The sequence below is a fragment of the Dromiciops gliroides genome, chromosome 4, assembly GCF_019393635.1.
Source record: "Dromiciops gliroides isolate mDroGli1 chromosome 4, mDroGli1.pri, whole genome shotgun sequence".
NCBI classification, from domain to species: domain Eukaryota; kingdom Metazoa; phylum Chordata; class Mammalia; order Microbiotheria; family Microbiotheriidae; genus Dromiciops; species Dromiciops gliroides.
The window spans coordinates 451,253,822-451,276,228 of record NC_057864.1 but is presented as its reverse complement, the minus strand read 5'-3'; the positions used below and the strand labels follow the sequence as shown (position 1 = coordinate 451,276,228).

Here is a 22,407-nt window from a genome sequence, read left to right as displayed (position 1 = left end):
ATATGCCAGGATCCTTGTGTCTCTGAGCGAAATGGGACCAACCTCTTTCCCCAACCCATAGCAACTTCTGGTCAGATTTTAGGTAAGGAAGGATGCCCTATTTTTCTTTCCATAAAAAGGGTGAATACTTCAGCACACTGTGGGATACACACAGAGACACAGAAGAATTATGCCTCAAGGAGGAGTCCAGATTGAATGAGGCACCTTCCCCCTGACCCAAATTATAAGAATTCATGTAATTCTGTTTTACTGTCTGGGTACCTCTTGGCTTCCCTCAAAGATCCTTGGGGCTGATCAGTAGGAAGAAGACCCAGAGTGGGGAACTCTTACCACAGACTCCTGCACACTCCCAAATTTACTTTCTCAGCCTACCCTCTTAAAACCTTTCTCCAAACTCTCCTCGAATTGTGTGTATTCCCCTTTAAGGGGCAGGGCATCTCATTTCCACTGCCCCCCCTCCATCTCCGGAGTAGTCTGAAGTTTCCAGAGGACCCTGAGTTGCCCCCCAATGAAAGCCCTCTCTTTCCTACCCTAGAAAAAAAACCTGCCTAAAGCTTCTTTTTTGCTTTGCCCCCTCCCCACCTTCAGTCCCCATCTCTTCCCTTCCCTAGGACTCAACCTCTTAGTTGGGCCAAGACTTCCCTGAGCCTCTACATCCTCTCCCCCCTCCCCATCCCTCAGTTCCCCTGAATGGAGCCGGGGAGATGTGGTGGGGGGGCCGGGGCCGGAGTTTCAACATCCCCCCACAGAAGGAGCCAGAGATGGGGGTAAGAGAAAGGGGAGCTGCAGGTGGGGGTGCGGAGGGGGGTAGCAGGGAGGCTAGGGTGGGAACTGTGAAATGGAGGGTGTAGCTGACTTCAGGATAAGTTCCGTCTTACTGTTGCTTGGATTTCTCAATGTCTCTGCATTTCTTCAGAGTCTCAAGTTCACTTTTTCATTATCCATTAACCAGTTCTTCCCCTTACACTGCCCCGCCCCGGACCTGTCCTTCCTTATTATATCTAGACCTCAGTTTCCCTAGAATATTTGAACACTGGCTTGGCAAAGAAGTGGCAGTTGTACCTTTCATCCCAGATCTTGTGCATGCCGCCCCACACCGACTTCCCAACTTGGAGCCAGGGATCATGGGAGTAGTGGTAGGGGGTTAACTGCAAGTGAACTTTTTTCAGCTTTTACGCCCAAAGTCCATGCAGGTGAGTGGGATGGAAGAGCCAAGGAGTCCACAGAATAGCAGCTGCCCAGCTCTTCAATACCTCCCAGGTACCCCTGATTCTAGGCGATGTCCTCAAATGTCATTCTTCCCTGACCTTTCTTCTCTTCAGGGTCTTCACCCCACTGTGATTCCTCACAGCATAGATCTTCCTCCCTCATAGACCATCCCCTTCTCTGTTCATTGCTAACTGTAAGCTTGGACTTCAGGTTCTCTTACTCACCTAGAAGATGGTAGGCATGTATGGAATGATCTTTCCTCTGATTTCCTCCCCCCCCCCTTTATTTTCTAGGAGCTCGGGGAGGGGAAGAAACTTATTCTCTCATCCTTTTTGTTCTTGTAGAAGGGAGAAGGGTGAGAAGGTTGTGTGTTGCAGGTAGATGGAAGGAGGTTTGTCAAGAAGGGAATACTTCCCCCCACATGACTCATTTTCCTTCCTGACAAGAGGAACAGGTCTTGGCCTGGGCACCAGGAGTGAGAAGGGGGCTAGAACCGGAATTGCCTGGGACCCTGATCTGTACCAACTTGAGAGTATTGTTCCGCCCCCAAGGCTGGAAAGGAAGGCAGGTGAGCTAGAAAGACAATTGAAGGGAACAGTTGGGGTAAAGCAGGAAGGGAAGGCAAGAAGGGTTAATAAAGCTTGTTTTGGAGAGGGTGGAGCAGGAAGCTTTCTCACAGGCACCTCTTGCTGGGGTAATTTTCAGGGAGTCTGTTGGGGAGGATCAGGGACCACCTTGGGTAGGGGAGTCTCTGGGGAAAACCAGGGGATTGCAGATTGAGAGTTGAAATGAGAGTCAGAAGTCAGAAAAATGTCGTTTTTCACAGCTCCCCTGCTTTATTCTTCTCCCCTAGGACTCTATCCTGAGCAGTGACTATGATTTTGCTCTTAGCAACATTGGACGGTTGGAAGCTGGTAATTGAAAAGAATGGCCCCTGGGGCAGCTAGATGGCGCAGTGGATAGAGCACCGGCCCTGGAGTCAGGAGTACCTGAGTTCAAATCCGGCCTCAGACACTTAATACTTAACTAGCTGTGTGACCCTGGGCAAGTCACTTAACCCCAATTGCCTCACTAAAAAAAAAATAATAATAATAATGTAATAAAAAAAAAGAAAAGAATGGCCCCTCTTTAGAAGCTGGATGAGAGGGTATAGCTACAGGTGTAGGAGAGCCCCCCCCTCTCCAGTCTCCTAGGGTACGGGTAGGATGGGTGGACTGGAAGAGTTCCCCTGGGGAGGGAGGCCCCCTTGTTTCTGTATTATACTATTTTCTGACCCTTAACCCTTGACCTCAGTAAGTGGCCTTGGCAGGCCCCAGATCCTTCGACCAGGGTCTCTGCTCAAGTTTGTGCCAGATGAAATTCTAATCCATGGACGAGACTTCCGTCTTCTGAGGGTTGGCTTTGGAGACGGGGGACTGGAGCCCCTTGCCTTTAGGGTAAGACACCCCTATCTCAGGAAGGACCCATATAACACATTCCTTCCCTCTTACTCCATCTGGTAATATATTCCCTTTAGCAGGCAACTCCATAAAATCTCCCTTGGGATCATAATAATTAATTTTATTATTGTTGTTGTTATTAAAATAGCATTTGCATAGTGCTGTAAGGTTTGCGAAGCATTCTACTTATTGTATCTCATTTGATCCCTAATAGGGATCTCTTTTAACTATACTGTAGATCAGAGCTTCTTAAACTTTTTCCACTCTTGAACCCTTTTCACCCCAAAAATTTTTACACTGCCCCTGGTATATAGGTATATAAAATAGGTAAACATAACCTTTTACTGTTGCCAAATGTTTCCCATTCAGTTAATAAGGCCCCAAATGGGGTCTTGACCCACAGGTTAAGAAGCTTTGCTATAGATCAGCCCTTTTTTGTTAAGGGGCCCCTTTTGGCAGACTGGTAAGACCTATGGACCCCTTTTCAGATATGGGGTTTTTTTTAATTAATATGTTTTTAAATTAATAATTTTTTTAAATTAAATTAGAGGTTAGTGAAAGTGAAGATATCATTTTTTCCCATCCAGGTTCCTGAACCCCCTAAAATATTTGGGGTCCACAGACCCCAGGTTAAGAACCCCTGCTATATACCAGAGACCCAATCATATCTGCCTTTCTAACCCTTCTTTCCATGACTTAGCAGCTCACAGTTCTATAGAGACTGTTCTTTTTATTCTGATAAGAAGTGGGGAGAAACATAAATCCTGTTCCCTTCTATTTTGCTCGTCTGAACCAAAAGGGTGGGGGTGGTCATTTCTTCCACAGGTGGCCATGGCGATTATCCAGGCTCGAGCCCAGAAGAGTCAAGCCCAACAGTATGACAGAATGACTCTGAGCAAAGCTTGTGAGTGAAAGATCTTGCCGGCATGAGTGGAGAGTGATTTGGGGTGGGACAGAGGAAAGGTAAGGAGTTGAGTGAAGCAGGAAGGTAGAGGCCTAGGTTGGTGGGGGGGTGGGGGTCTGGCTGGAGACAAAGAGTGAGCAGACTGGTACTTTTCTTTCTCCCTTCCTCTAGGTTGGGGTCTGGGCCCCAACGAGCCCCCTGTTCCCCTCTTAGAGACCCCTGAGGACTGGGAGGCTGAACGGAGGAAGCATGGGGTCAGAGGCTGGAGGGTCAGCACCGTCAATGAGAGATTCGATGTATCCACCAGGTGATAGCACCCTCACGTCTCCATCTTCTAGTAGATGTGCTCTGCCAATGCTTCCAACCTAAGGCTAAACCTTTACCCTGTGCCCTGAAGATGCCTTCATGCTAACCCCCTTTACCCAACATTCCCTCAAACCTGAGATCCTTCTAGGGTTACCTTCTCTCCAAATTATAACCTCATTGCCATATTATGAGGTCATCGAGTCAAGCAGTGACATTCCCTTCGATTCCACAGTCTCCCGCGATACTTCTGGGTCCCTAGACGGACGCTGGACAGTGAAGTCCGAAAGGCATTTGGTCACTTCCACCAGGGCCGTGGACCGGTAAGTGTGGGGATAAATGGGAAGAGGGGGCAAGGAGTCTCTCTTCCCCATGACAACCTGTCTGAGACCCTCCCTCCCCCTTTTCCAGCGCCTCTCCTGGCATCATCCTGGAGGCAGTGATCTTCTCCGCTCTGGTGGGTTTTATGAAGCCAGTGATCCTAACAGGGAGGATATCAGGTAAATGAGAGGCTTGAGGGGAGGAGTCAGGGGACAGCCAAGGTTCCTTATGCTTCTTCCTTCCCCACCCTCCTTGTACCCACAGGGCAGTGGAGTTACTATTGCAGGCGGGGCATTCGGATGTTGTCCTGGTGGATACTGTGGATGAGCTACCCAGCCTTGCAGATATCCAGCTTGCCCATTTGAGGCTTCGTGCCCTCTGCCTTCCTGGTAAGGTTGATTTCTTTCTTTTTTTTTAATTACAAAAGTATTTTATTATCTTCCAGTTAAATGTAGAGATAGTTTTCAACATTGGTTTTTATAAGATTTCTAGTTTCAAATTTTTCTCCCTCCCTCCCCTCCCAAAACAGCAAGTAATCTGATATAGGTTATATATGTACAATCCCATTAAACATATTTCTGCATTAGTCTTCCTGTGAAAGAAGAATCAGAACAAAAAGGAAAAACCTCAAAAAAGAAAAACAACAGCAACAAAACCAAAAGAAATAGTGTGGTTCAATCTGCATCCATATTCCACAGTTATTTTTTTTCTGGATTTGGAGAGCATTTTCCATCATGAGTCCTTTGGAACTATCTTTTACTGTTGTACTGCTGAGAAGAATCAAGTCTATCTCAGTTGATCAACATATAATGTTGATGATACTGTGTACAGAGTTCTCTTGGTTCTGCTCCTCTCACCCATCATCAGTTCATTCAAGTCCTTCCAGGTTTCTCTGAAATCTGCCTGCTCATCGTTTCTTACAGCACAATAGTATTCCATTACATTCATATACCACAACTTGTTCAGTCATTCCCCAATTGATGGGCAGCCCCTCAATTTCTAATTCCTTGCCACCACAAAAAGACCAGCTATAAATATTTTTGTACATGTGGGTCCTTTTCCCTTTTTCATGATCTCTCTGGGGAAAAACCTAATAGTGGTATTGCTGAGTCAAAGGGTATGCACAGCTTTATAGCCTTTTTGGCATAATTTCAAATTGCTCTCCAGAATGGTTGGATCAGTTCACAGCTCCACCAACAATGCATTTGTGTTCCAATTTTTCCACAGCTTCTCCAACATTGATTATTTTCCTTTTTTGTCATATTAGCCAATCTGATAGATGTCAGGTGGTATGGTGAGGTTGATTTCTAACCTGTGACCCCTAGACCTGCTGATTCTTTTGTTTACTCTGGATAAGTGACCATTGTCCTACTTATCTACTGACCTTCCTTCCTATTAAAAAAGATGAACCTCTTCAGTGAGGTTCACTTATTCTTACTGACTCCCTTGGATCACTGACTCTGTTCTTCTTAACCCTTTGGACCTTGTTTTATGAGCCTTGAATCCTTAATCCTCAACTTTCAACCTTCCCTTTTCCTCTGACTCCAGATGCAACTGTAGCTGAGGAAAAATGGCTTTCAGCCCTGGAGGGAACTCGATGGCTGGACCATGTCAGGTGATCATCCCCTTCCTATGGTCTGTCAACCTGCACACCTTGCTCGGGCCTGCCATTATCCTGGGTCTTCTCCCTGGTCTTCCATGAACTCCTCTAGTCTTAGCTATTTGCTTCTTCCTGGAAGCAGCTCCATGTTAGTTTTGATGGCAGAAAAAGATGCTAGGGGGCAGCTAGGGGACACAGTGGATGAAGCACCGACCCTGGATCCAGGAAGACCTGAGTTCAAATCCAGCCTCAGACACTTGACACTTGACATTAGCTGTGTGATCCTGAGCAAGTCACTTAACCCTCACTGCCCCACCAAAAAAAAAGAAAAGAAAAAAATGCTAGACTTAACTTTCTACCTTTACCATGATAATCAGCAGATAACTTTTCTAACCCCTAGACCTTGTTACCATTCACCCTTTGCCACATCTTCTTCTTGTCAGGTCCTGTCTCCGAAAGGCCAGTGACATCTCAGTGCTGGTGACCTCCAGGGTCCGATCTGTAGTCCTTCAAGGTGAGTCCCTGGATTATCTCCTCCTCTTCTTCTGTGTCTCTGGGCCACAGGATTGGAGTCTTTTCATGGAAGGTGACATGGAAGTCTGTTTGCTGTCTCCCATGTCCAGTTCTCTTTTCTCCAACAACTTAGAAGCTGTTCTTGAGATCTCTCATCCCTTCTGCATCAGTCTCAGTTGGGCACAAGGAGGACAGCAGGAAAGCAGGGAGAATTGAAATTCTCTCTCATACCTGCAGTTTCATCTTTTCTTTCATCTCTTATGTTCTCTCAATCCTTACTCACTCTTCACCCCACCCTTTTCTGTGTCTGTCTCTTCCTTTTACTCTGATTTTTCTCCCCTTTTCCTCCTCACCTTCTTTACTTGCATCCATTCCCTTTCAACTTCATAATAACCTTTCTTTCTGTTCTCTCTAACCTGGCCTCTTGATCCCCACATTTTACCAAATCTCCCTTTTTACCTCTCAGAACAAGGTGATCGTGACCTCAATGGCCTCCTTTCTTCACTTGTCGAGCTGCTCTCGGCCCCTGGAGCTCGGACCCTGCATGGCCTCCAGACTATTGTCCAGCGAGAGTGGGTAGCAGCTGGACATCCCTTCCTGACCCGTCTGGGAGGGTCCGGAGGAAGTGAGGAGGTAAGAGGAAATTGAATGATATGGAGAAGGTAAGGGGATGGTGAAGTTGGGTATGGAGGGCCTTGGAAGAGTGTTAAGTAGATGAAGGTAAGAATAGGTCTAGAGTCTCTGAGCCCTTAAGCATTCCATTTCCAATTGTCCCAAACCTTTCTTCCCTTGAAATTTCTGTCCTCCTCTATTCATAATGCCCTTTACAGCAATCCCTAATGATGCCTTTTAATTTTCAAATCCCCAACTCCAGGCCCCAGTATTCCTTCTTTTCCTTGATTGCCTCTGGCAACTGGTCCATCAATTTCCATCAGAGTTTGAATTCTCTGAGTTCTTCCTCCTGGCCCTTCATGATAGTGTCAGAGTTCCTGACACCCCTACCTTCCTGAGAGACACCCCCTGGGAGCGGGCAAAGCAGAGTGGGCAGGTGAGTGATGCCTTCTCTTTGCTTTTCCTTGGGTATTCTTGCTGTTTTAAATTATGAGCTTTTTTGCTGGGTGGTAAGAAAATGGGAGGATAGAAAGTAAGGGAAAATGCCTTGTCAGTGACTGCTTGATCCTTCAGAACCCTCTAACCACTGAAATTCCAAGACCTTTGATTTTTTTTCTTTTTGGTGGTGGGAGTGGTGGTAGTGGTGGGGAATTGGGGGGGGGGGTACATAGGTGTTTTATAATACTACGTAGGCCTCTGATCTGAGGGGGGGGTGGAGAGTTTCTGAGGCCTAGTCATCCTTTTTTTCCCCCCCTTCTTCCTCTACCCAGTTCAGCTCCTATACCCAAGTCTATACACCAGGATCCCCTCAGTCTCCAGTTGGAGACCTGGTCCCCAGACCACTGACTGTCTGGGATTGGGGTCTTCGATATAGCCATCAGCAGATACTTCAGTTCTATAACCCATGTTATGAACCACATCACCACTCACATTCCTATACCCCTAGAGAGCAGGTAAGCCTCATTGTAATGGAGGGGGGTGGGTGGGGTGTAGAATACTAGGAAGGTGGGAAAGAAACAGTATCTTGCAATTTGGGCTCCTCACTCTTATGGCCCCCAGCTCCCCACAAGGGGACTCTAGAAGGAGATGAAGGGCATTTAGGCTGTCTTCTGCTTCCTTGTTCTCGTTTCTTCCCTCCCGGGCTATAAAGAAGCCACCCTGAATTCAATATTCCCTCCATTTGTCCTTCTGAAGTCTTAGCCCTAAACCATGGGGCGGGTAGATGAGGCCACAGAGATGTTGAAACTCCAGGACCGAATTACTTGGTAGTGAGCTGACTCCCCGCTTCCCTATAGCCAACTCCATCGACTCTTGGTCCTCCACGATCCATATCGCTCTTCTCTCGGGGAACCCTGACCCCGATGAACCAGCTCTGTCCTTGGCGGGATGGTTTTTCCTCACTGATGTCTTCATCACGATGGTTCCTCCGACACAATACATCCTCTGATAGCCTGGCTGACCAGGAATGGGGACTGCCTCCTCACTGGGGACCCTCCCCTTTGCCTCCTGGACTTCTGCTGCCTGGATTCCTAGGGCCCCAGATCAGACTCTGGAGACGCTGCTACCTAAGGGGGCGGCCTGAGCTCCAGGTAGGGCTGGTGTATGAAGGCGGGAATGTGGGGTGGCAAGTGGAGGTTAAAAGAAGGAAATCTGGCAGGGCAGGGGCATTAACATCCATCAACAAGCGTTTATGTGCCAGACAGCAGTAATACAAAGGCAAAAATGGAAACATCCTTTCAAGGAGCTTATTCAGAGAAGCAAGCATTGAACCTAGGATATGTATTATCATGCTGGGAACAAGGGATTTGAGGAAAGAAACAGTGAAGGCATAGGGTGGTGGGGTGGCCACCCAGATCTGCAGTGATATCTTTTTTTGTCCTCTTCTCTCCTTCAGACAGGTCTGTCGGCCCCAACAATCTCTGGACTCTTGGATGAGCTGGCCCAGCTCCAGGAGCTGCTGAGGACGTGGTCATCGGGGGCATCACCTGGGGCTCAGACCAAACCCAAAGACCCAGTTACCCCCCTGTCTCCGGCCCGATGAGATGTCCGGCCCTCTCCTTTCCTTGTAGTTAGGTCAGAGGAAAACTGCTGCTTCTAGAATCCTAGGTTTCTTCTATCTGCCAGATCTTCCCTTTACTTCAACCTTCATTTTCCTAATTTCCCCAACCACCAAACAAGCTTGATAAGATTTAACCTTCTGTTCCTGCCCTCCCCCCAGCCCATAAACACAGGACCACATTTTGATCTGGAAGGGACCTTAGAGATCTAGTCTTATTCTAAAATGGGCTAGCTGGCTGTGCATCTGGAAGAGCATAGGACTGGGGCTCAAGAGAGCTGAATATTCTTGTCGTGGCTCTGACTCTGTGTGATCTTGAGCAAATCACTTTTCTTGACCTCATTTTCTTAATCTGTAAAATAATATATGTACAGGGTGTCCCAAAAGTCTGATTTAAGCTTTCACAGCTGCACTGACATTTGGGATAGTGTGTGTGTGTGTGTGTGTGTGTGTGTGTGTGTGTGTGTGTGTGTACTAGAATATGTGGCCTGAAATACCATGATTCTAGTCAACCTTTACACCGATAGCAATTCCCCAGGCACTGTTTTGTGCCTGAAAAATTTTTTTTTCTTGTAAATATCTTATTATTTAGGTGATAAACCTGATCTCTTCTTCAGGACCACCCCACCTTGGTGGGTTTATGATTGAGTAGTATTTGAAGTGTTGATACTGGTTGTGAACCTCATTAACCTGACCCCATAGACCTCCTCCTAATCTTCCTTCTGCCTGCCTCTCAGTCTTAATTTCTAGTTCTTCTCTTTACAGCTTTCTATGGAAGCAGAGTGGAGAAGAGAGAGTAAGAAAGGGAATTGCTCTTACTGTGTCCTAGGCATTGGGCTAAGCACTTTTTACAAATATGATCTCATTTGATTCTCAGAATAACCCTGAACAGTAGATGCTATTTTTATCCCACTTTTACAGTGGAAGAAACAGTTAAAGTGACTTGCCCAGGGTCACACAGCTAGGAAGTGTTTTGAGGCCAGATTTGAAATCAGATCTTTCATACTCCAGGCCCAGCCTTCTGAGTGTGATTGGGAGTCACTCTACCACCTCCATATGTAGATATTTTTGTAGTGACATTCTATTTACAGAAACCATCAATGAACAGTATTTATACAAGCTATGGGTTTTGCTTCTGAGAAGAGAAATGTGGGAATAAGTGCTAGAATAAAGTTGGGAAAATGGAGACAGAAAATCTTGTACTGTGCAAATGATATGTGGGCAGAGGCATCTTCATCCAATTGACTAGCTGTCCATTCATTAACCCAACACCCAATATCAATTTCAGGGAAAGTATGGCAATGAGGAGAAGTGACCAAGTGATAATTATAGTGGGGCTCAATTACAGGTGGGTCCAGATTAGATTTTCTGTGACTTGTCAGGAAATAATGTGGAAGAGTTTCACTTGTGTTGGGGGTCAGGCTAGGGCCAAAGACCAAACTGTGTGAAGTTAAGATCTGAATTCTTGGAGGCCTTAGGCCTCCTGAAAGATTCAGAAGTTCATGGGAAGTGCTATGGGACCAGTCCTTTAATTGAGGATAACAAATGGAATTCAGATGGTTCTGGATTGGATAATAAGAAGGAGGAGTTTACTCCTTAAATCCTGATTTATAATCACTTGCTTTGTTACAGATATAGTTTGATGTGAAAGTGATACACGCTTGGGAACTTGAGGGAATTGAACCAAATTTCTAATGGTGAATGGTGAATGTTTTGAGCTAAAAGTCAGCTAATGTCCTTCCTTCTTCGAGATATTTTCCCCAGTTATTAATCTTAGTGCCTTCCTTCTCAGACTACCCTCAATTTATCTTGTATATACTTTGTTTGTATATAGTTGTTTGCATGCTGTCTCCCATCAGACCATGGACTCTTCAAGAACAGGGACTGGTTTTTGCCTTTCTTTGTATCCTCAGCCTGGCACATGGTGGGTGCTTCATAAATGCTAGTTGACTGATTAGGTCATATATAGGCAATGAATATACTAATATGCCCAGTGTGCATGTGATGTAGCAACTAAACAGAATGGATAAAATGCTGAACCTGAGGAGGGAAAGAACTTGGTTTGAATCCCACCTTAGCCATTCACTATTGCCTCATTCTGTAAAACAGAGACAATAACTAGAGGTAGCACCAGCTCAAGGCATGTTTAAGTCTTATATTCAATATGTATGTAAAATGCTTGGCAAACCTTGAATGGACCCACACGCTATCCATTATTAACTGTGTGATCCTGGGCAAGTCCTAAACCTTTGAATGCTTCAGCTACTTTCTCTAGGACTGTTAGAGATGAGCAACAGATGCTGAGTCTAAGGGACAGAAAGACACCTATGCCACAGTTCGTGTCTTCATGGAGCTTGGATGGGGAAGGAAATACATGAGCTCCTCCGGGAAGAAAACAAAGTAACCTGAGGAGGTAGAGCATTAACAAAGGTGCATGTGCCCCAAGCAGTACCAGAGCCAATCTTTACATGGGACGCCCAGCCATCCCACTCTGCTTCTTCACGTAAGGAGGGCAGAAAAGATGCTATAGAGTGGTTAGTAGCCATACTTCCCCAAGCTGTACTTGGACATCTAAGGAGGGGAAGGTATGAGCTTTTATATATAGCACCTACCCTGTACTGGGCACTGTGCTCATTCGGATCTTCCCAACAATCCTGTGAAGTAGAAGCCGTTATAATTCTCATTTAACAATTGAGGAAACTGAGGCACAGGTTAGGTGACTTGCCCAAAGTCACAGAGCTAGTCCGTGTCTGAGGCTGGATTTGGGCTCAGTTCTTCTTGACTCCAGACCCAGCAGGTGGGCTTCAGCTTGCAGTGGGCTTTGGCTACAGAAAGGATATGGGGGGGTTGTGGTCACTGAAGGTCCTGAATCCGAGGAAGGGACCCCGGGGATGGCTGCAGCAAACAGCTCGAAGGCCACGTGACGGGCAGGGTCGGCCTTTTTTTTGGGGGGGGGGGCAAAGGTACCAACTTTAGGGCCCTTTCCGGGTTACTAGACCTCCCTGGGCCTCAGTTTACTCAGTTGTAGAGCATGGGGAGGTTAGATTGGATGAGCTCTCTGCCCTTTCCAGCTCCAAAGCCCTTTTTCCGCCCCACTTCTCGGAACGATCTATACAAACTGGGTTGGGGGGCGAGGACGCCCCCCGTTGCTATGGCAACGTTTCGGCTGCCGTCGGGTTAGGACGAAAGAGGCCTTTTCGGTATCAGTGAGCCAGCAGTCTCTTCTCTAAGGGCCTGAGCCCAATTGACTTTGATATGGGGGGGGGGGAGGGTGGTCGTCCTCATACCGCCAGAGACTGAGTTAAATTGTGGAGGTCTGAACGTCAAGATCGTGTCATTAGTTACTTTGAAAAATAAAGCGTTATTACGTTTCGCGCTGTAGTTGCTGGCGGCGAGTAGGAGGGAGGGAAGAGAGCTGCTATTTCTTCCCCTCCCAAAATCACGTGATGGAGGCCTCAGCCGGGCCCTTCCGCCCAGACACTACGTGACTGGCTCCTAGCACCCCCGCGGGCCGCCCCAGCCACCTCAGCCAACATGGCCGCTCACGCCCCGCGCCTCCAAGATGGCCGCAGCCGAGTCTGTCGCCCGGCCTCCTTCGGCAGCCCCGCCTCTACCGCTGCTCCGGAAGCGGAAGTTCTCCGGCTGCGGAGCCGCTGCTTGGAGACGGCGGGAGCAAATTCAGTATGGCGGCCGGGCCCATCTCCGAACGGAATCAGGGTGAGTGGAGACGAGGCAGGAAGCCCGGAGCCGCGCCCGCACGGGCCTCGGGCCGCCACGTCAAGAGGGTCCGGGGCGGGGAAAGAGGCGTTGGCTCGTCGGAGGGACTCTGGGCTGCCCCGGGGGCGAGGGGGGGCGGAAAGGGGGCACCGCCCCCCCCCGGACCCTAGGGAGCCGCGTGGGGGCCTCGGGAGGGTCGTGGCTGCCCCGCCGGAGGGGCTGGCCACCGCTGTTCGGTGGCCGCCCCCTCTCCGGCCCGACCCGGTCAGATGGCGCTACCCACTCCTGGCCGGCCTGCCGTGTCCCCCGCCCCCTTGCTCCTCCGACCCCACCTGCCTACTGACCTCCGTGTCCCCTTCCCCACACAGATGCCACTGTGTACGTGGGGGGCCTGGACGAGAAGGTCAGCGAGCCGCTGCTATGGGAGCTCTTCCTTCAGGCCGGACCCGTGGTCAACACTCACATGCCCAAGGACAGAGTCACGGGGCAGCACCAAGGTACGGGGGGAGGAAGGGGGAGGGAGAAGCCTGGGGGACCCCCACAGCCCCTGTGCCTCGGACAGGCCGCCCAGGGTCCTGCCTCAGTGGGCCCATCTGTAAAAAAACAAGGGGGCGTGGGATACCAGTTGAAGACACTTTGCAAAAATTAACAGGTGTGTGTGGGGGGTATTTTTTATTTTCTCTGTCTCTCCCTGAAAGCCTCCCTGGCTTGTAGTTTATTTGTCTTGGATTTCTCTGTTATACTGAAAATGTACTGTGAGCACACAGTACACAGGCTTTTGGGGGAGGGGAGGGGCAATGAGGGTTAAGTGACTTGCCCAGGGTCATACAGCTAGTAAGTGTCAAGTGTCTGAGGTCACATTTGAACTCAGGTCCTCCTGACTCCAGGGCTGGTGCTTTATCACTGTGCCACCTAGCTGCCCCCACACAGGCTTTTTCTTCTCTTTCCCAAGTATATCTGCTGGGCTTTTTTTGTGGGAGTGGAACAAAGTATATTCTGTTTGGACTCTACTATTAGATAAAGGACCCACAATCTAACCTTGTGTTCACTACCTTCTTCAGGCTATGGATTTGTGGAATTCCTGAGTGAAGAGGATGCTGACTATGCCATTAAAATCATGAACATGATCAAACTGTATGGGAAGCCAATACGAGTGAACAAAGCATCAGCTCACAACAAGAACCTAGATGTGGGGGCCAACATTTTCATAGGGAACCTAGATCCTGAGATTGATGAGAAGCTGCTCTATGATACCTTCAGCGCCTTTGGGGTTATTTTGCAGACTCCCAAGATCATGCGGGACCCTGACACAGGCAACTCCAAGGGCTATGCCTTTATTAATTTTGCTTCATTTGATGCCTCCGATGCAGCAATTGAAGCCATGAATGGGCAATACCTGTGTAATCGACCTATCACAGTATCTTATGCCTTCAAGAAGGACTCGAAGGGTGAACGCCACGGCTCTGCAGCTGAGCGACTTCTGGCAGCACAGAACCCCTTGTCTCAGGCAGATCGGCCCCATCAGCTGTTTGCTGATGCACCACCCCCACCCTCTGCCCCTAATCCTGTTGTGTCTTCCTTGGGATCTGGGCTTCCTCCACCAGGTAAAGCATGAACTCAGTGTGTGGGAGTGAAGGGTCAGTCTGGAGGAACTAAGAAAGGGAACCAGATCCACAGTATAAAGTGAGAAAGTAGAGAAGGGGTTTTGAAGATGGGAGACAGAGATAGTAAATGTGGTAGGGTTTCATGGAGAGGCTGTAGAGATTTCATTTGTTTAAACTGACTCTTGTTGTCTGTATAATCTGGGTGAGGAAGGGCCCTTCTTTTAGGTGGGGATAGGGACGTGGTGGGACAAAGTTTCTGTCCTGGTATTTTGGGTGTACCTTTTCCCATATGGACTCCTTTTTTCTCCATCTCTTAGGGATGCCCCCACCAGGCTCATTCCCACCTCCTGTGCCACCTCCTGGAGCCCTTCCTCCAGGAATACCCCCAGCCATGCCTCCCCCACCTATGCCTCCGGGGGCTGGAGCCCATGGCCCTCCATCCGCAGGAACTCCTGGGGCTGGGCATCCAGGACACGGACACTCACATCCCCATCCATTCCCACCAGGTGGAATGCCTCATCCCGGTAGGTATTCTATACTGGGGATGAGAGGGGAAAATAGGCAGGTCCTGGGGAGATTATGTCTTGGCTACTGCTCTCATTTTCCTTTCTTTTTGTCTGTATCATATGCCCTTGGCTAATCTCTTGTCCCTCCTATCTTTTCAACCCCCAGTCCCCCCAATTCCTGATTCTGTTTCTGGGATGGCACATGATCTCCTAGGGAGAACTTATGAGAGTAGGAGATGGTTTTTAAACTTTCATCAGATTTTATGATTTTTGAGGAAGATAGTGTGGGTTGGGCCTGTTTCCTACCTCCTTTTCTCTCATCCCTCTACCTCTTCCTTTTTCTTTAAAAAAAAAAAATTCAGGGCAGTGAGGGTTTAAGGGACTTGCCCAGGTCTCAAAGCTAGTAAGTGTCAAGTGTCTGAGGTCATATTTGAACTCGGGTCCTCCTGAAGCCAGGGCCGGTGCTTTATCTACTGCCCTCTACCTCTTCCTTTTTCTTATGGACTCCTGGCTTTCTTTTCCTCTTCTTCCTATAGCCTTAGCTTCCCCCCTTCCCCCCTCCATGATATTCTCGAGTCTTCTTTCTTTTGTGTAGGTATGTCCCAGATGCAGCTTGCCCACCATGGTCCCCATGGCTTGGGACATCCCCATGCGGGGCCCCCAGGTTCAGGGGGACAGCCTCCTCCGAGACCACCACCAGGAATGCCCCATCCTGGCCCTCCTCCTATGGGAATGCCACCCCGAGGACCCCCTTTTGGATCTCCCATGGGTGAGTAGAGACCCCCTACCCATCCCATACTTTCTCAAGTCCTTGTAGTCCCTGTTTACTGCTTTCTCTTGACCTTTCTATCTCATATCTTTCCCCAGAATACTTTTGCACATATACTTCACACTGATATATTTTATGTTTCTTGTTATGTCTGATTTCTCTCTTTTTCTTACTTAGGTCACCCAGGCCCCATGCCTCCCCATGGTATGCGAGGACCTCCTCCGTTAATGCCCCCCCATGGATACAGCGGCCCCCCTCGACCTCCACCCTATGGCTACCAAAGAGGACCCCTTCCCCCACCTCGGCCCTCCCCCCGTCCCCCAGTACCCCCTCGAGGTCCACTTCGGGGTCCTCTTCCTCAGTAGAGCCAAATTTCTCTACAACCTACTGCACTCCTCTGAGACTCTCCCTGTCTGGACCAATCAGAGGAACTGTTGCCTCTTGGGCCTGAAGCACCCCTTTCTTCCTTGCATTTGTCCTTTTTTCCAGTGTGATTTTTTTCCCCCCACTGGACTTTTTTCTATGTTGGGCTCCACTTCTCCAAATATTGACAGTGAATAAAGCTGAATCCCTTGTTTATTCTGTATGATATTATTCTATTGGAGTATCCTGTCTTCTCCTTCCAAGAAGGAGGCATGTGTTGGAGGGATGGGAGCAAAAGAGATATTAATCTAGCAAGTGTGCATTTACTGCTTGACTTTGTTGATCCTTTTCCATATTACCTTATACATTCTTTCCCTTTAATTCACCTAGCACTTATCAGGGGCCTCAGACTGCTTGGAGTTTACATATTCTGGAAGGAAATAATGTGCACCAATGAGCAAATACGAGATTTATACAGTGTGATTGGGGGGAGGAGGGATGGTGGATACTAGCAACTGATTTGGGGCAATCAGGAAAGCTGTTTTGTATGAGGTGTCGGGAAATCAGCCTGGGAGGCAGCTAGGAGGTCTAAGAGGAAGGAACAAGAAAGGAGAGCATTCCAGACCTGGAGCACACCTTTGCCCATGGGTGGGAAAAGGAATATCAGGAAACATAGGCCAATTTGGAACAGCACACAAGTGAGGGTTGGAATGTGAAATTAGTCTATAAACAGTAACCTCCATGATGAAGGGCTTTACAGATACCAGACAAAGGAGGTTGTGGTTTATCCTAGGAAAAATAAGCTGCTTGGGCAGACCTGCACCCTAGGAATGTCCATTTGATGGTTGTGGAGGGTGGATTGTAGGAGGGAGGAGATTGGGTGTAGGGAGACTAGACTGCTGAAGCCTCTGGGCTGGAGGTGAAGAGGGCCTGGCTCAGTGGGAATTTAGAGGGGACAGTTTCGAAAGGTTTAGAGGTAGAATCAGTCGATTTGGCAACCCAATATGGGTACGGTGGCTGAGGAGTAGCAGATTGACTCCCAGGTTGTTCATGTGGGTTACTGGAAGGATGATGGCACTTCTAACAGAAATGGAAATGAGGTAGGTTTATGGGGGAGATTCTCTTTTTGACATGTTGAATTGGAGATGCTAAGACACAACTGGGTGGAGATGAGGTCTATTTGTAGATCTTGGAATTACCTTCATAGAGATACTTGAACCCACAAGAGAGGTAAAGGACACGAATAAGGTTCTTTTCCATCAGAAGTAGATTATACTTCTTTTTTTATTTTTTTAAATTAAAAAATTTTTTTTTGGTGGGGCAATGAGGGTCATGTGACTTGTCCAGGGTCACTCAGCTAGTGTCAGGTGTCTGAGGCCTACCCAAACTCAGGTCCTCCCGAATCCAGGACCGGTGCTACTGTGCCACCTAGCTGCCCCAGTTTATACTTCTTGTCTCCATTATTGTTTAGTCATATCCAACTCTTTGTGACCCCTTTTGGGGTTTTCTTGGCAAAGAGACTGGAATTTCCCATTTATTTTCCCAGCTTATTTTACAAATGAGGAAATGGGCAAATGGTTAATTGACTTATTTGCCCTTATTTGCCTCACCTAATAAGTGAGGCTGTATTTGAACCCGGCCTTTCTGACTTCAGGCCTGGCACATAATCTACTTTGCCACTTAGCTACCCTCATTTTCTTTACCTCTTTTTAACTCTACAAAATCTGACTTCTACTCTCCTAAAACTACTCAAAAATCACCAGTGCTCACCTTGACAAATACATTGACCTTTTCTCAGTGTTCCTTGTCACTGACGTCTGCAGTCTTTTGACACAATTGACTATACCTTCTGGAAAAATTGCTCCTGAAATATCCACTGCACATTTCCAGCTCTTCTTTCTGACTCATCATTTTTTTGGTCTCCTTTACTGACTCCCTTTTGTTCCTGCATCTCCTAAACACTAGATATTCTGAAAGGCTCAGTACTTAACTTTTCATGGTTCTTTGCTTTTTCTTCAAACTGATTCTGTCTCATGACTTCAAACTACTTATCTTGATGACGCTTCTCTGGCTTGATCTTTTACACAAGCTCCAGCTCCACACATCGAACCGCCCCAAATAAGCATTTCTTTTTTCTTTTTTTTGCTGGGCAATTGGGGTTAAGTGACTTGCCCAGGGTCACACAGCTAGTAAGTGTTAAGTGTCTGAGGTCAAATTTGAACTCAGGTCCTCCTGAATCCAGGGCCAGTGCTCTATCCACTGCGCCACCTAGCTGCCTGCCAAATAAGCATTTCTTAAGCAACTGTGATGTGCCAGGCTCTGTCCTCAAGGCAATTTCTATTTGTACCTCAAACTCAATGTGTCCAATTTGCCTTCCTCTCCTGACCTCTCTATTTTTGTCATCAGTACAACCATTCTTTCTGCTTCCTCAGACTCAAAATCATGTCAAAATAACTTTCCTCATTTATACCTATTCAAACCACTTTAAGTTGATTCTACCTATGAAATAACATCTGTCTTTTTATTTGTCCTGTATCCATTCTGCCACCTACCTGGTCACTTAATGCATTGACTACTGGAACTGCTAGCTAATCGGTCTTGCCTTAGTTTCTTCATTTGTAAAATGATGGTTTTGGACTAGGTGACATTTCAATTCCATCCCTGTCAAAATCTGTGATCCTGTGGATGTAATCATATTGCAGAAGTAAGAAGGGCAGCTTAAGCACTAACCCTTCCATATAGCTTTCACTGATTTCAGCCACTCGTCCCACCTCAAACTGATCTCTCCCTCCTGGGATTCCTGAGAATTCAGTATCTTTTGCATACTTTCATCCTGCCTGCATTATGTATATGTTCATGTTTTATTCTGCTCTACTAGATTGTAACTTCCTAAGGACTATGTCATCTCCAACTTTATATTCCCTTGTAGTTTTTAGTCTCTCTCTCTTTTTTTTTTTTTTTTGGTGAGGTAATGGGGGTTAAGTGACTTGCCCAGGGTCACACAGCTAGTAAGTGTCAAGTGTCTGAGGTCGGATTTGAACTCAGGTCCTCCTGACTCCAGGGCCGGTGCTCTATCCACTGCGCCACCTAGCTGTCCCTTCTCATTTGGTTTTTAAAAGCCTTTCTGAGCTCTTCAAAGAAAGCTTTTTGGTCTTGAGACAAGATCATCTTCCCACTTCAGTCTTCACTTGTAGGCATTTTGACTAACTCATCTGAGTTAGTTTGAGTTTTGGTCTTCTCTTTCACCATAGAAGCTGTCAATGGTAAAGGTCCTTTTTTTTCTTACTCATTGGTAGTTTATTTTTAAACTTATAATGATGAAGTTGGCTCCTGGGGCACAGGAGTCACTGTTGCAAGCTTCTTACCTCTCTCAGCTGCCCCCTTCTCAGCAGTACTGAGCTGCAGCTGTGTCGGGCTGCCAGTGAGTCATTGGCTGAGCTGCCTTCCCCTTTTACCCAGGTGAAACCGACCTTTCCTGAAGTCTTCTAAATTATCTCAAGTAGGAGTATTGTGTGTCTGTGTCTTTTTGTAGGTTTTGTAGTTCCAGAATCTGTTTAGAAGCTTGATTTAATATTGTTTTTGAGGGAAATATGAGAAGACTTCCTGGCTTCTCTCTGCCATCTTGGCTCTGCCCCCAAGTCCAACACCACTTTGCAAAACTTCCATGTGTTTTCTCTTTAAAGCATAAGCTTCTAGAAGTCAGGGACTTTGTTTATCCTTCCTCTGGGACTTAATGAACCTTGGGTGTATTGTCCCTTTCGATGTTCCCTCCCACTTATCTCATTCTTCCTCCCCTTCTTCTTACTGGAAGAACTATGTGTAATTGATCTGAAATGTGGTACTGGTGAATGGCCTGTACTGTACTACTAGCCATCATACATATATTTCCTCCCATTTCTGGGTTGTGGTCTTCTTTTTTTTTTTTGTGGGGCAATGGGGGTTAAGTGACTTGCCCAGGGTCACACAGCTAGTAAGTGTCAAGTGTCTGAGGCCCGACTTGAACTCAGGAACTCCTGAATCTAGGGCCAGTGCTTTATCCACTGCACCACCCAGCTGCCACTGTGGTCTTCTTTTGCAACACAAGCCAAGTAAGAAAGGCAGGAGGTATGCTAATGACACTTTACTTGTATGGCACTTTCTCATTACAAACTTCTTAATAGATATCTCATTTGATCTCACAACATTCTTGTGAAGTCAATTGAGCACAAATAAGAAAAGAGATTAGAGTGGTGAGGTGAGTGGAGGACTTCCAACCTAATCTTACACCATTTTCCACCCCGTTTGGGAATCTCCTTTAAAACTCCCTTGGATTAAATGATTTGGAAGGTTCCTTCCATTTCTAAATCCTATTCTATGACTTGGCCACAGTCACACGATAACAAAAGAGAGAGGGCTGAGGCTGGAACCCAGATGTGCTTTTTCTATTATACTGTGTCTCCATGAGAAAAACTAGGTTAGGAGAGATGGTCTGTGTTGAGAGAGAGGTTATTTGGGAGAATGCATTGGGATGATGCATTGCCCATCTGACTCTAGCTCTCACAATCACAATTTAAGCGGAGAAGCATCTTTTTGGTGTGATAAAATGTAAGCAATTTGAGATCTAAAGGAGTAGAATGTAGAAGAGATTAGGACCAATCACCAACAGTCTTGGAATTCTGTTATTCAAAAGGTTTATTAATAACAAAGCTTCATTATTATTTGTGCGTGTGTGCATGGTCCTAAATTTGAGTAATCTGGAGAGCATGCTCTGGGGGCCTCATTCCTTGCATGGAGCAAAGAAATGGGGGGTTAAAAATTGCCATTAGGTGGCACAGTGGATAAAGCACCAGCCCTGGATTCAGGAGGACCTGAGTTCAAATCTGACCTCAGTCACTTGACACTAGCTGTGTGATCTTGGGCAAGTCACTTAACCCTCATTGCCCCACACAAAAAAAATTGCCATTTCTCTAAGTTCCTCATACAAAGATCAAGGAGTTTACACAAGACTGCAAGTTATTTCTTTGTTTTATCAGTGTCTTCTTTTATCTGCTGCATGTGATGCTTGGGTCTTGGTTCCATGTATTTTCTTTGATTATTAGTCCAGGGTCCAGATGTAAAATGCCTGCATCCATCTGGTCTGGTTTGAGTGTCTTTGATGGGCTTTAGTCTCCAGTAAAAATTGTTTTCTTTCACCCCTTTATCTCTTAGTAAATTTCCACACTAGTCTCATACAACTGAATGTTCTTTCAGCCATTCACTGGTGATTCTGCATTCCAATCTCTTCCCCGATTGATTCAGTAAAATGAACTGAAATTATAATTTACTATCATAAGTACTGATTAATTCATTAGTATATCTATCTAGCTCACTATTATTGAGAACCCTTAACCCCTCAGTCTTCTTGTCCTTTTTCTGGAAGGTGAGGTCCCTCACTCTAGGGTACTAATTAGGTAGTATTGTAGCATAAATTTTAGCATAAGACTTGGAGAGAAGGGGATGAAACCCCCCCCATTTTGATAAGTATAGATCTAAAAAATTTAGAGCCAAAAGAGGGGGACATTAGGGGTCATCTAGTCCAATTTCCTTATTTAAGATTGAAGAAACAGGACCAGAAAAAAACAAAACAAAATAACAAATGACTTGTCCAAGGTTAAACAGAAGACCAGAGACTAGAAAAAATGCAGGTGTCTTGATTTCTGGTCCACTGCTTTTTCCCAATAGAACTGCCTTTCAATTCCTTAGCCCTCCTCTGGCAGCCAGGGAGCAGCATGGTGCCTGGGAGTCAAGGTTCATGGGTTTAGTCACTCGATTCTGTGGTTTGGGAGGATTAGGTGGGGGTTGGGAAGAAGGCGCAATCTGATGCTGGGGGTCTTTTGGTCCAGGATGGAAATGAAGGGTTTGGGGAAGGGGAGGGGAGGAGGGAAGGCAAAATATGAGGGAGTTCTTGATTTTTATTCCATTACCCACTATATGACCAAAAAGGGGGGGGGGGAGAGAGAGAGAGAGAGAGAGAGAGAGAGAGAGAGAGAGAGAGAGAGAGAGAGAGAGAGAGAGAGAGAGAGAGAGAGAGAGAAAGGGCTGGAAACGTTCAGTTAATGTGCTTTCTTCTTGTGTATTTGTTTCTGCAACTGATAGTGGGGTAAATGGGCAAAGGAAGACTGCTAGGGTAAGGTCTCCTTGCAATAAATAACCAGAAATGCTGCTATGGGGAGGGGTGTGGATGCATCTGCCATCCTTCTGATGTGAGGGACACTGGAATCCCCCAATCAGACCCGATTCACCCTGTTTTCACTAATTAGGCATGTGCCGGTGGTACTGCAAGAGGGGGCTGCCATATGGCTAATTGAAGGGGGGGGGGCGTTAAGAGTAATGCTGAGTTTAGGGGGGGGAGGGTTCTGAGACTTGAGGGTTTAAGCTCTTCTGAAATTCTGCCGGCTTGGAGACAAGGGGGTTGTCATGCCTCTCCTGGTTTGCAGCTGTATTGTGTAGCTAGGGGTTGTCCCTTTCCTTCC

At 46.9% G+C, this 22,407-nt stretch overlaps 2 protein-coding genes across 2 annotated transcripts; both read left to right on the top strand.

Annotated features, from left to right (window-relative positions):
- The first annotated feature begins 457 nt into the window (after positions 1-457).
- Positions 458-12,516, top strand: MTMR11 (myotubularin related protein 11). The gene is made up of 17 exons (XM_043963425.1): positions 458-767; positions 1,170-1,260; positions 1,656-1,777; positions 2,063-2,123; positions 2,503-2,645; positions 3,474-3,552; positions 3,724-3,859; positions 4,091-4,178; positions 4,267-4,355; positions 4,441-4,565; positions 5,725-5,791; positions 6,220-6,290; positions 6,756-6,922; positions 7,164-7,337; positions 7,672-7,854; positions 8,197-8,490; positions 8,796-12,516. The coding sequence occupies exons 1-17, from the start codon at positions 705-707 to the stop codon at positions 8,940-8,942; spliced, it is 2,100 nt and encodes a 699-aa protein (XP_043819360.1). The 5' UTR covers positions 458-704; the 3' UTR covers positions 8,943-12,516.
- Positions 12,517-12,535: 19 nt separating this feature from the next.
- On the top strand, positions 12,536-16,132 carry SF3B4 (splicing factor 3b subunit 4). Its single transcript, XM_043963426.1, has 6 exons — positions 12,536-12,674; positions 13,043-13,171; positions 13,736-14,278; positions 14,596-14,802; positions 15,380-15,553; positions 15,731-16,132. Exons 1-6 carry the CDS (start codon positions 12,641-12,643, stop codon positions 15,916-15,918), a joined length of 1,275 nt encoding a protein of 424 aa, XP_043819361.1. The 5' UTR covers positions 12,536-12,640; the 3' UTR covers positions 15,919-16,132.
- The last annotated feature ends 6,275 nt before the right edge of the window (positions 16,133-22,407 follow it).